At 38.0% G+C, this 16880-nt stretch overlaps 1 protein-coding gene across 4 annotated transcripts in view; it reads right to left on the reverse strand.

The window, feature by feature from the left end:
• COL6A6 (collagen type VI alpha 6 chain) overlaps positions 1–16880 on the reverse strand; it is a 142625-nt gene that overhangs the window by 70586 nt on the left and 55159 nt on the right. For all 4 annotated transcript variants that reach the window (XM_072792809.1, XM_072792807.1, XM_072792808.1 and 1 more), the window contains exons 11-20: positions 14509–14663; positions 11969–12061; positions 10727–10780; positions 8884–8955; positions 8772–8798; positions 8413–8457; positions 8270–8323; positions 7151–7213; positions 2974–3039; positions 1443–1496 (exon numbers count right to left, since the gene is read on the reverse strand). In XM_072792809.1, coding sequence (XP_072648910.1) covers positions 1443–1496; positions 2974–3039; positions 7151–7213; positions 8270–8323; positions 8413–8457; positions 8772–8798; positions 8884–8955; positions 10727–10780; positions 11969–12061; positions 14509–14663 — 683 coding nt within the window. The remainder of the gene's footprint in view (positions 1–1442; positions 1497–2973; positions 3040–7150; positions 7214–8269; positions 8324–8412; positions 8458–8771; positions 8799–8883; positions 8956–10726; positions 10781–11968; positions 12062–14508; positions 14664–16880) is intronic.

The following is a 16880-nucleotide window of genomic DNA, read 5'->3' on the forward strand; positions in this document are numbered from 1 at the left end:
CTGTGTTCATTGCAGCATTACTTACACAACAGCCAAGACATGGAAGCAGCCTAAGTGCCACTGATAGATGAATGGATAAGGACGTGTGTGAGATCTATCTATCTATCTAATCATGGAATGTTATTCAGCCAAAAAAAGGAGATCTTGCCACTTATGACAACATGGATGAACCCTGAAGGCATTATACTAAGTGAAATAAGCCAGAGAAAGACAGAAAGACAAATACTACATGATCTCGCTAATATGTGGAACATTTTTTTTTAAATAGATTTTATTTTAGAACAAGTGAGAGCACAAGCTGGGGAGGGAGGGGCCATGGGAGAGGGAGAAGCAGACTCTCTGCCAAGCAGAGAGCCCAATGGGGGCTCAATTCCAGGACCTTGCAATCATGACCTGAGCTGAAGGCAGGTGCTTAACCGCCTCAGCCACTCAGGAGCCCCTAATATGTGGAATCTTAAAAATACCAAAAAAAAACCAAAATAACTCCAAAAACTTGACTCCTAGACAGAGAGAACAGATTGGTATTATGCCAGAGGTAAGGGGTAGTGGGTAAATGAAATGGATAAAATGGGTAAGAAGGTACAAACTTTCAGTCATAAAATAAGTCACAGGGATGTAATGTACAGCATACATTACATCTAATGTATACACACATGTATAGATGTATAGTACAGCTAGTAATACTGTATTATATATCTGAAAGTTGCTAAGAGAGTAGATCTTAAAGTCTTCAGTACAAGGAAAAATTTGTAACTACACATAATGATGAATGTTAACTAGACTGACTGTGGTGATTATTTCACAACCACATATACATGTCAAATGATGTTATACGCCTGAATAATATGTTATACATCGACTATACCTCAGTTAGTACTATACACATGGGCTTTAAAATTGAGCACAAATAAAAACCAGTTTAGTATACTGTATTTATCATGCATTGTATTGTCTGCGTTCATAGAATCAGCTATTATACTCCACCAAGAAAATGTTTTTGTATTTTGGAACACACACCTTCTTTCCAAGGCAGAGAGTATAGAAGTAAGAACAGAGGATTTATACTCTGACTGACTTTCCTAAGTAGTCATAAAATTCAACACAGGAAAGGAGTTTGGGACTTAAAATGACATCACTGGCAATGACAGCCTAGTGAGAAGGCCAAACTTTCACCACTCTTCCCCTAGTTGGCTGCTTTTTTGTTCTCTTTGCCCAGGCTTTTCTCCTGATTGCTAATTTTCCTTGCAGCCAGCACCTTCCTGCCTCAGCTTTTCAGGGGTTTTCCTCAAGTGCTTTGCAAGCTGTGTTCTCAGAATTATCCCAAGTGTCTCCAAGGTAATGAGCCCCAGTGGAACCATCCCGCCCACTCCCCACAATCAGCCATTTTTGTCACAATATAGGCTACCAGAGCAGTGGGTCTTCTTGTCTAGAAGGGCTCTTACTGTCTTTCTTCTGGAGCCTGGTGTTCCAGGGGGGCCTGGCCAGCCTCTTCTACCCTATTAAAAAAAAAAAAAAGAAAGAAAAGAAAAGAAAAGAAAAAAGAAAAAAAAGCATATGGGTGACAGTAATTACACAGTACTGACACATTTCCTCTTCAACATCTGCTTGTGCTGTGGGAGGGTGGATGGATATATACCAACTAGAGAGTTATCCTCCCTTTGGAATGTGGCATTACTTCCACTGGTTATAAACCATATGTCTACGGGTAATGAGGAACTATAGAACTAAATGCTAATGACGTGGCTTCATCTGTTCATCGCCACTATCTAACTTATCTTTGAATGTAAGTATAGAGTATCCAAATCAAACTATCCCATGGTGTTGCTGCAGAGTGGATAAATGAAGCATTCCATGTATCAGGTATGGCTACTACTGGTTTGGATTTCTACCTTTGGACTTCTTGTTTTGTTTGGGTGTAGATGAACACCCTCATGTAAATAAAATATCACAATACTCCTAAGTCCTCCCAAAATAGAAAATGAAGGAAAAAAATTATGAGTCTATAATAAAACATGTGAGACTTACATTTACCCCATAGTAAAAATGGAAGATGACATTTACTGAAGATTTATGATGTGGCAAGGTCAGTCACTGAATTCCCATCATAACCTTCAAAAGTAGGCTACTTATCCTATTTTGCAGATGAGGAAATTGAGGTTTACAGAAAGTGGCCCAAGGCCACAGAGCTGGTAAGGCACAGAGCATGATATAGGACCTGGGCCTGTCCCCAAAAGGAAAGTTCTTTCTACTATATCAGACCTCTTCCCCTGGTAAAGTCACCAAGGGAACTTCCTCATCAAGAAGATCCAGAGAAACACCTTTTCCAGATAATTACTTTTAAACATTCTGAAAAACAAGGTAAGATGATCAAATTGTGACTTGTGAGATCATGAGATTAATCCCACGAGACTTGCCTTGAGCATGTGAGCTGTATAGGTCTATCAGCTCTTTTTCTTTTTATCATGTACTACAAATAATATGATGCCGTCTTAGGGTATACTACTTCTATATCCTGGGAAGGCCAACAATTTACTGGCTTTTTTTTTTTTTTTAAGATTTTATTTATTTATTCATGAGAGACACAGAGAAAGAGGCAGAGACACAGGCAGAAGGAGAAGCAGGCTCTGTGCAGGGAGCCCGACGTGAGATGATACCGGGACCCCAGGATCATGCTCTGGGCCGAAGGCAGGTGCCAAACTGCTGAGCCACCCAGGTGTCCCTGGCTTGTTGTTTCCACTGGCTAGCCCTAAGTTAGAGCGTAGATGTTTGCATTCATAAATGAAAGCCCTTGCATTCAAGGGCAGGGGCTTGGTGAAACAAGTCACCCCAAATTCAGAAGAACAAGAGAATGTTTTTGGAATCCTAGAGTAGAAGATAAGGAGGAGGAAAAGATATTTTTGCTCCTAAAAATGTTTTTTCTGTATCAAGTATGCCACATCATTACAAGTTTACTTTCAATTGCCACATAATTACTTGTCTTCCACGTTCTCCTTTCAAGCCCTTAGGTCCTTCTATGGTATTGTCAAATCCAGGAACTCCCTATAAAACAGAAAATAAAGAGAAAAATTTTGAACATCTCTCCTTAAAAATGTAACTGCATATATAACACATTTATTCACTCCCCACCCCCCACCCCCGAAAAATACATGCCAAAGAAGTGGAATCCCTTTAAAAGCGTAGATAGGTAAAAATTACAAATGGGATGATTTCTTTTCCTCTTGTGCTCTGCATTATCAGAAGATAGTGGAGACTGTATGTGTATGTAGGGGGAAAGCAAGAGCTCACCATAGGAGGCATAGCCAAGGGAATCAAGGGTGACATGGCTTGTGTTTATGACAATTTTTGTCCTGGGTCTGGAGGTACCCCTTCTTGCTACTGCTATTCTTTCTCTTAATGTTTGCTTTTCTTTCTTGGGGCCTAGACAAGTTTATACTTGAGGGTTGGTAGATTTTTACTCTCCTCTAGCTTTGGGAGAGACAGAGGGTTTGTAATGGGTTCCACCACAAGAACATAAATACACTGAGCAGCACTGAGGACTATATTCACCATCCATTCTCTCTTTCTCCTCTTGGGTGTCTGGTAGCCTTCTAGCTCCATATGTTCACTGGTACTTTTCCTCCCATTTTCAGAAAACTCTGGAATCTTGAGTTTCCCTCAATATTCATACAACATTCTAGCAAGAACTCATTGTGGGATATTATCCTTAGCAGGCCAGACTGAAAGTTTTCTACCTTGGGTAGTTAGGACCACCAATAGAGCAGTATCACCATGATGCTGGGACAATCAATTGAGCCAGTCAGTTCAGCCAACACTCCAATAGATTGAGAGGGGACAAGAATTATCCAGTCCTGCTGAGTGCCAGCTGCTGGGCTGTTTGGCTGATAGCAGCCCAGATTACCTTCATCCATCAATAAGTAATTTGAGATCACCAACAGGGACATGTCATTGTTCCAGATACTTAGAAAGATTTTTAAACCAATACTTTCTACACCTACAGAGTTTACAGGCTAACAGACAGAAAAAGATGAGCTTAGAATTTACTTATAACTGACATTACCAGAATTGATGTGAAAAATTAATTCTTTCCCCCACATACCAAAGCCAAAGATTATTTTCTACATTTTCTATTTTACCTTTAAGTTTAAATATTTGTCTGTTTAAATTCTCTAAGCAGAGTATACCTAAATCACAATATTAGAGAATTATATTTTGGTGAAAAAATGAAAGAGAAAGTAATATAAAGTCCAAAATTTTATTCCACTGGATGTATAAACAATTTATTATGGTCCAACTCCAAACTATTTAATTGAAGAGATGACATTTAAAAAGTCCTATACCAGCACATTCTACAGAATAGAACATCCTAGTTGTTTGGTCAGTTTGAATATGATCTGTCCAGCCTTTCAATTTCTTTCAATGCAACTGGACAAAAGAGCATCATGTAACACAAATTTATGATTAAACATGGGCTTCTAATAATGTTTTAGAATGATGAACCTTACTAAACTCTGTACCTCAAATAATCTGGTTTAGTTTTCTCCCCAGTATCACATGAGATTATGAGGTTTTTAAAAAAGGGAAATTCCAAACAGCCAAACTAGCTTTCACTTGATCAGAAGTTCTGTCTGAATAAGTACAGATTTTCAGAAATTTGTGCCATTTGTACACATTCCTATGAATAATCTGATCATGTGTGGGTTCTATTTATTCAATCAATCCTGCTCTACCAAATTTTTCCTAAAATAGTAACCCACAGAAACTACATGTAAAAAGGCTCAAAGAGTCGTCTTTGAGGTATATACTCCAGAGTGGGTGGGAAGAATTATCATGCATTAAAAAACTATCTAAAATTAGTATCGTGACAAACAGCACAACACAGAAGTTCTAGTGGGCTGAATTTTCAGCCATCTTGAAATCATAGAACATTAAAAAATAAAACCATCTTACATTATTCAGATTCTTTTGAAAGTGTTAAGTATTCATACAGACCATTTAGCAGACAATTAGGGGGTATTCTGACCAAAGTGAATGGCAATTGGCAATATCCCAAGTAAGTTTTTGGCCCTCATATATATATATATAGATGACTGAAAATGTCTTTTGACCTACTATTTATTATTTTTATCTATGGATATTTTTTTCTTTCTAATAAGATACTTTGAAGTTGTTTTAAAACTCTCAGTTCATCAGACTATTATCAGAAGACATCACTAATAAGACAATGTTGTCTTCAAGTGTAAATTCCTCTGCTTTTAAAATAGTTATCTTCAATGTATATCTAACATTTATATTTCTTAATATATTGAGATAAATTCTTTCTCTGGTACATCCATTGTCTTTATTTATATATATATTTTTAAAAGATTTCATTTATTCATGAGTGAGAGAATATGAGAGAGAGAGAGAGAGAGAAAGAGAGAGAGAGGCAGAGACACAGGCAGAGGGAGAAACAGGCTCCCCCTGGGGAGCCTGATGTGGGACTTGATCTCAGGACCCCAGAATCATGCCCCGTGCCAAAAGCAGATACTCAACCACTGAGCCACCCAGGTATCCCCCAATCCATGTCTTTAATAATTCCTCCTCCAGTATACAAAGTCCTGTGAGTTTCCCAGTTGCCCTACACCCTTACCAGCACTTGTTCTTGTCAGTTTTTTAAAAATTCAGCCATTCTGATGTATGTGTAGTACACTGCTATGATACATTGCTGGTGGGAGTGTAAATTAGAAAGTTTTTTGCAGACTGGCTTAAAAAGGCTTAAACTTATTATAGGCACATAAATTATCATCAAACACTCATTCAATTCTTAAAGTACAAACCCAAGAGAAATGTGTATGAGAGCCCACCAAAAGACATGTGCAAGAATGTTCATAATAGCCCTATTTATAATAGCAAAAACTGGGAACAACCAAAATAATCTATCAACAGTAGAATGGATAAATAAATCATGGTATACTTACATAATGGATTACTATTCAGCAATGAGACTGAATGAACTATTGTTAACCACAACAACATGGATGAATCTCACAAGCATAAACTTGAGCAAAAGAAGCCAGAAGAGTGTATCCTATATGATTCTACTTACTTAAAGTTCAGGCATAGGTAAGACTAATTTATGGTTTTAAGACAGTGATTATCAGGGTCTGGTAATGATTGAAGTAGATATGCGGGGGGTGGGGGGGGCAGTTTCTGCAATGTTTCTATTTCTCTACCTGGGTAGTGAGTACACAGGTACATTTATATTCATCAAGTTGTGCATTTGTAACTTGTATACTTTTCTGATGTTATATTTCAAAACTAAGTTCTAGAGATAATGCCCAGCACAGTGATTACAGACAACAATACTGTATCATACACTTCAAAGTTGCTAAGAGACTAGATCTTAAATGTTCTTGTCACAAAAAGAGAAATGATAAGAAAAAAGATAAAGATAAAAGAAATGATAATTCTGTGACATGATGCAGGAGTTAGCTAATCCTATGGTGATAATCCTACGGCGATATATAAATGTATCAAGTCAATACCTTATAACACCTTAAGTTCTATGTCAATTATATCTCAGTAGAAGAGTTCAATAAGCCTAAATCCTAATTCATTGAGGTTTCAGAAATTTATTTTTGTGTGGGTGGAGTGATGGAAGTCCTATAGTACTTATGTTTCACTGGAATTGGCATATCCCCTACACTGGTGGGGTCATGCATTTTCCAGCCATATTATATCCAGGAGAGCAGACACCTTTGTATCATGGGTGATACATGATTCATTCTTAGAAAATGGAAGAAAAGAGATGGCTTTGTTTCTTCCATCCTGTCCATATTTTGTGGTACTCAGAGGAAGAGAACAGAGGGGACTGGAATTCCTTCATGTTTCTGAAGCACAATAACAATTCTGAGTATAATTTAAAAAACAAAAACAAAAACCCCACATGCACCAATGATGGGCAAGATCCTCTCACTGTCCATGCTCATTCCATATACGAAGAGGATGTAGCACAAGGGGACTGCTTTTAAAATTCTACAACAGTTCTGCCTCTGATGATCTAAAACTCAGGATTGCTATTGTAGTATCAGAAAGTGGGGCTCTCTCCTTATCAAAGCTGATGGGAACCAAGCCATGTTTAACTCACAACCCACGCGGCCCCGGCACTTACGGGGTCTCCTCGCTGCCCCTTTGAGCCTCGGTCACCAGAAACTCCTCGCTTTCCTGGGCTTCCCTAGAGAGAATGTGAATCAAAAGAAGGAGAAAACAAGAATTCACATCAGTAAAAACAAAGAGCTTATCTTCTCCCTGATTTGATTAATTGGATTTTTTCTACTAGAGTTATTCTTAAGGTGGAAAGAGAGACAACAAAAAAATAGTTTCAGGCATCATAGAAATAATTTAGGACTGATCTCAATTATTTACTATAGTGATGAAGTCTGTGTTCCAGACACATTTGTTATCTTACTTTTTACAGCTACTTTATGAACCCGGTATTGTTTATATTTCTTTTAATGAAGCAGCTGAGATTCAGAGACCTTATCCATTTTCTCCAAGGTGATTGTATCAGCTAGAAGTTGAGTTTCTGACTCAGCTGTTTACACTCCAAAGACAAGACAAAGTGGATCATGGAAGTATGGCTGCTATTGGTGTCTGTTCTAGATGGGAATGAGTGGCACACACTTTTTCAATGTGCTGCCTCGCACTAGACTCTTGTCAACACCCCCACTGCCATTCTTAGTGTGGTAGCTACTTTTCATTAATGGCCCTAATTCTTTACTCCTGTATCTATGCTCTTTACTGTGTAACTCTGTAGTACTTTCCAGCTGTGGTGGGACAAGAATCCGTACCCCTGAATTTAACCATGGCTTAATCTGGCCAACAGAAAGAGATGGAAGGGTTACTGTGAGAGTTCCAAGTCTAGGCCTTAAGGGACCAGCATGTTTCTACTTGCTCCCCTGTGCATCTGCCATGGCCATGAAAAGGTTACAGCCAACATAGCCAGACAGTGCTTCCTGCTCCTAGGAGGAAGATAAAAGACATATGGAATAAGGCCACCAGTCAACCCACAGACACCTGAGCCAAGGTCAGCCACACTCAGCCTAGACCAGGGATCTAGGCAGCAAACCTCAGACACAAAAGAAATAAATGTTTATTGTTTCATGCAGTTGAGGTTTTAAGATTGATTGTTACAAAGCAATTTTGTCACACTAGCTGACTGATACACCTAGGGTAGCTGATCTCTAATTGCCAGGACATTTTTCATATTGTCTCTTTATTGAATCCCTACCTGGGATCCTTCATTACCCTTTTCTCCTTTTTCTCCAGGAAGACCACTGTCACCCTAAAAAACAGAAGAATAAACTCAAATTTCCATTTTCTTAATGAGAAATAGCTCAGAAGGGCCTTTTTGGGACAAAGAGAAGTCTCTACCGGTTCTCCATTTAATCCGCCAATTCCGCTTTCTCCAACTTCTCCCTGAAAAGACAGAAGTGATCAGAGTAGAGTGTATTACATTCATGTGGAAAGAAATCAGACACCAAACAAATGTCTAGTTTTATCTTTCATATATAGCCTGGTCCTGAGTAATAACAAAGATTACTGAGTAATAGAAACTATGAAAAAATAATACACATTGTCTGCAATAAAAGAATAAGCACAATCAAATGGCTGGCAATAAAGGAAGATCAAGAGAAACTTCATTTGTATGATCTACTGGTCAGTAGTTTCAAAAAATAAGAGTATTTCTGGATAACAGATGGGCAGATAAATGGATATGTTTGGTACCATACCTCCTGTCCATTTAGTCCCCTGTTTCCCTGAAACAGAAAGCACAGTAGTGGTTAGTGTAAGAAAGTAGAATTAACATTGGGAAGACTTGACAATGCCTTATTAAACCCTTACCTTAGGACCTTTGGCGCCATAGCATCCCTTAGTACCTTGCTCTCCCATTGGTCCACTGGCTCCTCTGTCTCCCTGAGAAAGAGCACACACCCAGATGAGATTTTTCTACTGCACTCTGGATTCTGTCTTAGAAACTTTACAAGTTTTGTGTTGGAAAAAAAATGTGTAACTGCCTGTGGTTTACAATCCAGAATTCATGCTTATTAAACCTGAGAATGGAGATAAATCAGAACTACTCTGGTGACAGCCCTTTGCTTTGGGTCCTACCTGGATACTGCCCTCGGTGGGGTGGTATTTAAATAAAACAGACACAAACAAGTGGCAGCTAAAATGCGTTGTCAAAATTTCAGGAGATAGTTCAGGAACAGATAGTGAAGAATAGGTGAGCACTAGAGAAGGATGCTCTAGGTATGATCTAGGCAAGATCTAGGCATGATTTCTAGTTCAAGATCCATCTTCCTTTTTATTTATTTCTTTCTTTCACCAAATATCATTCCTACAATCCTTGCCTTGGTAACCCCACTAGTCTCTGCAGTCTTGTGATCCGGAAACAAAGAGGTCATCCTTTGCTTTTCTCTCCCTAGGTCACTATTACATTCATTCAACCTTCTTAACATCCATTCATACTGCCCCCAAGTAAGATTAGGACTCCTTTGTCTTGCACCTACTATTGCAAGACTTCTACCTATAACCCCTGCCTTATTAGCATCTATCCACTGCCGGAGTATGCTTTCTATATCCATGCCCCCATCATTTTTACTCCTGTGCTTAACATCGTTCAATGACTATCCATCAACTGGAAGACACCAAATCTTCTATCGGATATTCAAGATTCGCAATAATCTGGGTCTTGCTTGCAAGATAACATCCTCACTGTGTCCTAGTTTCCAACAATGTTGGCTACATGCCATTTTATACTCATGCACACACACACATGCGCGTGCGCATGCACGCATACACACACACTCAGACTCAGTTACATACCCTTGAACACATTGTTCTCTCTCTAGTAATAGGTTATTCCCCATAAACTCTGCCTGAAGAAGTATCTTTTTGTCCTTCGGATGTCTGCCAAGCATTATCCCTTGTTTGCAGCCTTCCTCTCCCAAGCCTCAACTGCTACCAAGGCTGAGGTATCTGTCGGCCATGCTTTGTCACAATGACTTCACTGTACCATTAGAACAGTCCTCGTGTATAGCAACTAGAAACATCGTTGTCTCGTTTGCCTTTCCACTAGTCTGAAGTCACCTGAGATAGGAATCACGTTTTTTCCTTTATTTATTTTTCTAGGGTCTAGCACTGTGCCTGAAACATGGTAGACTGCCTTCATATAGATTTGTTAGATGAATACGTGAGTGGAAAAGTTCATTTATGAGTGAGGTCTTTAATAAATAATATGGTAAACAGTAAGATGCTTGAAATATAATTGTTAAATGAATGCATGGATGGAAGGAAGGAAGGAAGAAAGGAAGAATAGGACAAATGGATGGAGGGATGGATGTGAGAAAGAGTGGAGGTCCTTGATAAACAATGTGGGGAGTTGGTTTACCTGTGCAAAATGGATCAGGAAGGGGGAAATGGCAGTGATTTGAGTCCCCTGGTGAAGAAAATAACTTTCACATTAAGTTCATTGTGCAGCGTTGGTGAACAGCCAAAGAGGAGACAGTAGGTTAATAAACCATTATTGACCACCAGAAGCAAAGCCCGATGAGAATTAGAAAAGACCTCAGATTTTGCACATGAATTCTTAGACTGATATTTCTTGTTTCCTTCTGAATTGACACAATTTCCAATTGTAGATATGTTCTCAGGAATAAATAGAGGTGAAAAAACCTTGACTTACAGCAACACCTTCCTCTCCCAGATAGCCCTCACTGCCTTTAAAACCTGGGGATCCCTGAAAATAAGGAAAGGAAGAATGTGTTAGCATTCTCAAGCAGAATTCTTTAACTATAGTTTTACTTTATATAGAATTATAGGAGTTTGGGGAAAAAATAATCCTCCCTCCACAGCTTAGGTTGTATTTATACACATAAAAATAAATGTAGTTTTGAAACAAGTATCCAGATAACTCAAGGGTGTGTTCATGTGTGGATCATAATGCTGTCCATAACTCTCTCTGGGGTTATATATAGTGCTGGAATATTTTTTCTCAAATATTCAAGTGAATGCAGCTATATTTGCCCTTGACAGACTAGAATTATCCTCTTTTCATTAAAAAAATTTTTGGGTTTATGCTACACATAGAAAAATAGACCACACACATTTCTTTTCATTCTTTCTGAGCCCTGCTTTAAAAAAAAAACCTACCATTCCCCTTACATAAAGTTGAAGCATTCAGGAAATACTCTGAAAATTTTCTTCAGGACACAAACATGCTAGTTTGGGAGTTATAATGCTATCTACAAATTATTCACAAATCAAACACACATGTAAACAAGAGCATTGAAATTATTAAACACATCCATAGTATGTTTTTACATATTTTAACATTTCCTAAAGCCCCAAATCATATTTTTTTATAAGAGTACATAATTTTTTTGTTAGAAAATACATGAATCTATTGTTGGTTACTGTTTTATGATCGGCATTTTTGTGCATCTATCTGTGACATTTTTGGTCTGGCTAAAGCTGATTGAAACATTGCCACATCTTTCGTGAGGATAGGTTGTGCTGACCTAATTTACTTCTCAACAGACTACTCAAAATATTCTCTACTTCATTTAAATGACTCTGCAGTCATTAAAAATGGAAACTGAAATGACACTGATATTCAGGAGGTTTTCATTATTCAACAGAGATCACAGTTGATTTCTCTTCATTCTTGTCATCACTGCTGGAACACTAGATAATCAAGGATCTCGGCAGTTGTTTCTCCTGACACTTGTATAGAAAGTTTTTTTTAGAGGACTCCAATTTAGAATGCCAGCAAAAAGCCAGAACTACCTAATTGTCATGGAGAATAAATGGTTACCTCAGAGGCTTTGTCTAGAAATTAAAATCATCCTTTATTTCTACCTAAACTCATATCTGAAAGATATACTACATTCAAATAAAGTGAGTCATAAATCTTAACTAAAATCACCTTTTTCCCCGGTGGTCCAGGATCTCCCATTGTGCCATCCCCTCCAATGCATTTGCAGAACAAACAGCAGCATGTCCTTTCAGCAACATTAACCTTGGGGGAGCATAAGAAATACATTACATTGGGTGGCACTGCTTCCCAAATCACACAGAGGAGATCAACGGTGTCATTCAGACTTCAACCACAGTTTCAGAAACCTGTTCCCCATTAAAGTGACGGTGTTCCAGAGAGAGTGCATGTGACATTCTTTAGCTGCTATCCTTCCTTCTGTGGTCTGCATTCTTCACTGTATGAACACTTGAGAATCAACTCAAAGAGGTTTATTTTTTTACTTTAAATTTTAGGTAATTAAAAAAAAAATTAGGTAATTACCCTACAGTGCAATATTGGTTTCTGGAGTAGAATTCAGTGATTCATTACTCACATACAACACCCAGGGCTCATCATACCAGTGTCCTCCTTAATCCTATCACCCATCTAGCCCATCTCCCACCCACCTTCCCTCCATCAACCCTGTTTGTTCTCTCTTGTTATGTTATGTTCTCTCTTGTTATGTTCTCTCTTGTTATGTTTGTTCTCAAGTCTTTTATGGCTTGTTTCCTCAAAGATGTTTCTGTATTCTATTCTGAATGCTATTAGCGTAGCCATGGCCAGTTCATTGCATACTAATTTATTAATGTAATCTCCTGTTCTCACCCCATCCCGGCATTGAGACCATGGTGTTGCTGATCACCTCTTATAATTCTGCCCCCAATATTTTGTTCAATAAAATGAATGCTGTTTTTACCTTTCCCTGTTTTGTGAAATCTTTGTATGCTAGAGGATTTAGACAATGTCCGATGTCATACTGTTTGGAATGAAGTCCAATAGTAAACATTTCCAGAAAAGTTTGCATGTGACAGGATTTCAAAAACACCAGTTACACAGCCAGTGTTTCCAAAACATTTGGAAGGATGGGGGAGTGGGGAGAAGATTCCCTTTATACCCTGGCTGAGAAACCATATTACATATTGATAAATGTCAGTGAATTTTATCCTGAACCTAGTCATCCTCTGAAAAACAGACATATTCCACTGCATTTTTACAATTAACTCACAAGATTTATTTTTAGGAAAATTCAGTTTGCAGTAAACACAATGTTTGGCCTTAGTGGGGTAGAATCAATTTTTCTGTTGAGAAGTTTCCCATCAAAATTCTAGTGTGATGAAAAATGAAAATCTTTTGTTATAACAATCATTTAGCAATTGTGCTTTTGTGTTTATTATATAATGTTCCTTTTCAGCCATTAGAAAAAAATTTTCCCCTGAAGATGTCAGAAAAGCCAATAAAACTTCAAATGTGTGAAATCAAATAGCAAACTGGATTCTGTGATTTTCTATTAGATAATACCAATTTTCTTTAGATCACTAAAACCCTACAGCATTAGATCTTTTACTATTAACATTAAAATTGATCTATTTCTAAAATTAAGTTTTATTTGACAGTATAGCATGGATGTGATATCTAAACACTGACACGCTTGTTTTGAAGAATAACTTCCTCTATGAATTACCAATACAGATTTCAGAGACAGAAAAATAGAAAAAAAAACCCAGACATTTTATAAAAGAAACATAGTCTTCCCATGTAGAAAGAAATTTCAACAAAACTTGCATAATTCAAGAATATGGAAATGCAAATACATGCAAATGCTACAGGTGAAAAACAGCAGGAGCCAGCATGTTATTGGAAAGTGTCTCAATGTGCTGACTTTAGATCTTATAAATCATAAGCAAATTACAGATTATTAGCCAGTTATTAAGGTGAAAGTAATGCCACATAACCTGCTAATCCTTCACCACTCTAGTTTGAATCCTTGTACATTTCTGAAAGAAATAGGACTGGGATGCATCCATATAGATGTTAGGTTCTAAAAAGAGTTCACAAGGCAAACATCTCAGTGGAGACATTTACAAAACTTTAGATCACACACACAATACAAGATAAGGGGAGGTCCATCATTGTGTTGCTCGTTTTATCTCCATCATTGTGTCGCTCGTTTTTCCTCCAACATTGGGTCAGGTTGCTCTTTTTTTTTTGGTTGAACTCCAACTGCAACTGGCTCTCTGTTACAAGCCATTTGCAGGGAAGATACACATCTTAAACACCAGGATTATACTCACTGTGGTGAGCTGGGACACTTAGGATCCACAAGGGATGTGAAAACCAGCTGGCGGAGGGGGCAGTGGTTTCACCCTGTAACCCCAGATTCCCTCAGGGGCTTACACTCATTGACTTAATTTGGACAGGATTGTCAGGCTATTAATTTCTTCCCTTTTTTGCCAAGCAAATTAATTAAACATGCTTTGACAAATCTCTACCATGTCACTTTTTTTTTTTTTTTCCAAAACACCCTTATTTAGGCTGTTTGCTAATTCAGAAAAGCCTTTTATTTCACTCCCAAGTGAACAAAATTAGTTCAAATTTGTAAGCATGAATATTAAAACTATATACAAAACAAATAGAAAATTAAACTCACCAGACTTGTCTAAGTAACTTACCAGTAGCTTTGACAGTCGGCTCCCAAGGTCTCTCATTCCAATAGTGAGCTGCGTCCTGTACTCAAACCCTTTCCCGAATTCAATGTAGAGAAGATCAGCCAGGTCACTTGAATCAGTGGCTCCATCCAGGGCAACAGTTATGAGGGCATTCAGGCCTATCCAACACAGTTTACAATTCTCTGAGGTGGGTTTGGCTAGTTTAATCTTTTTTGCATAATGTATCTAAATTGTTATTCTAGGAAAACAGTTGTAAGAGGAACACTCATTTTATTGTCTACTTCCCCCAAGCATGCAATGTAAAAGGGACAAGTGGCTAGACTATCCGCGGAGAACAAAAGAAATTCCATTTTTCAAAGCGAATTAAATTGGAGGCAGGGGCTATTACAACAGAACTCCCAGTTCCTGGAGGATTTCGAAGTGAGATATGGTGATTTTAAAAGGGTCCACAGAGTATACCAAGATGCGGAGGAATTGATATATTGAGAAAGCAAATGTTCAAATTTTTGCTATTCAAAGGAGGGCCCTTGGACAGCAGCACTTGCATCACTTGGGAACTTCTCAGAAATATAGAATCCTATAGAATCAGAATCTGTATTTTAATTAAATCACTGCAGGACTTATATGCACATTAAAGCACAGCTATAAGGACCTCATAAGGATTTGGTATTCCAGTTGGAATTATAGTTAAGTAAGAGACCTCTTGTAAGGCAACTGGAAACAAATGACATATAATCATTCAGAGCTGTGGCTCAGAATCTTTGGAATTTTATAGACCAGAATATTTCAAAGAAAACTTTTAGGGACTAACAGAGGGCTTTTGACTACTTAACAAAGTATTAATTGATATGAACATGAAATGATAAAGTACTGATTGATATAAACAGGAAATGATAACAGTAACAACCCTAGCAATCATTATGGTGCAAAAACCAGAGTAACAACTGTGCTCTCATTTATTAATAGTTACTATGTGCTTGGAAGTTGGTAAAGTGCTTTCCATGCATTAACTTACCTATAAGATACAAATACAATTGTATGGGTGAATAGAATTATAGCTGTATTTTATAGATAAGCGAACTAAGGCTTGGAGAGGTTAAATGACTGGCTCATGTGGTATTTTTAGGTTTTCACAGGAACAGCCTGATAAAGCCTACAATCAAAGGATATTTCCAGAACAAAGATATACTAAGGACATAAACAGGGTAAGGAGCAGTCCTAAAATTGAATAAATTTAGCTTTATAAAAACCTGACTCCATTGGCAATAAGTTTTCTCACTTCATTATGGATGAGTGAAGAAATCCTTAGATGGGGGCTTGGAAGCCAATGGACTAGAATAAAGAAATGTTCACAGACCTAAGAGTTAAGAATGACTTCTAAGTGTATGCATGATTCTGAATGAATGATTTTGGGTGAGAGGAAGAAAAGAATGAAAAAGTTTCAGAGACACACTGAGGAGGCTCAAGTTCTAGGAGAGGAAAACAGAGTGGTTGACTGAAGTGGAATAAAGGAACATCAAAGAATAGAGTGACCAACTCGACCTGATTTACCAGGACTTCCCTGGTTTTAATGCTGATATCTCTGGCTTGTCTCAAACAAACAAGGCTTTAGTCACTCTTCCAGGAATGACAAGGAGAAAAGGGATGGTGGAGTGGGCTGGGATAGATAATGAGGAATGCTGAGTTCAACAAAGGAGTTTACTGATCAAGAGAAGGCACTCTAATGGATCTATTTAAAAGGGGGGGGGGGGAGGGAATCTTACATCTGATTTTTCTTGTAAGTTCCAGGAAATGTAAAAATTTAAGAGTTAGGAGAACCATGGGATTGTTGATTTGCAGGAAATATGCGTATAACTATTATTTGTAACTGCTTTTCTCAGGATGCAGGACTCTGATCCTGTTCCTTTCAGACTCATCCAACAAGTCAAAATATCTCAAATATAATTCCTAAAAATAAGCTAAAGATTTCAAAAATTGAAATAAAAGAATCACTGAGAAGAATCTACAGCACTAGATTAAAAAAAAAACTCAAACCCCAATCCATATGGATCAGTTATTTTTTAAATTTTTAAAAAAGATTTTATTTATTTATTTATGAGAGACAGAAAGAGAGACAGACAGAGACATAGGCAGAGGGAGAAGCAGGCTCCATGCCAGGAACCTGACGCGGGATCTCGGGACTCCAGGATCACACCCCGGGCTGAAGGCAGGCGCTAAACCGCTGAGCCACCCAGGTGTCCCAGTATATGGATTAGTTATCAAGCCACATCTACCACTCAGTATCTTTTTCTCTGGGTCTCCTCTTGTTTCATGATGAGTGCATAGTTTATACATAGAGATATCTGGCCTTAAATTAGAGAGGCTCTCCTAGGATA

The sequence above is a fragment of the Canis lupus genome, chromosome 22 (assembly GCF_048164855.1).
Source record: "Canis lupus baileyi chromosome 22, mCanLup2.hap1, whole genome shotgun sequence".
Taxonomy (NCBI): Eukaryota; Metazoa; Chordata; class Mammalia; order Carnivora; family Canidae; genus Canis; species Canis lupus.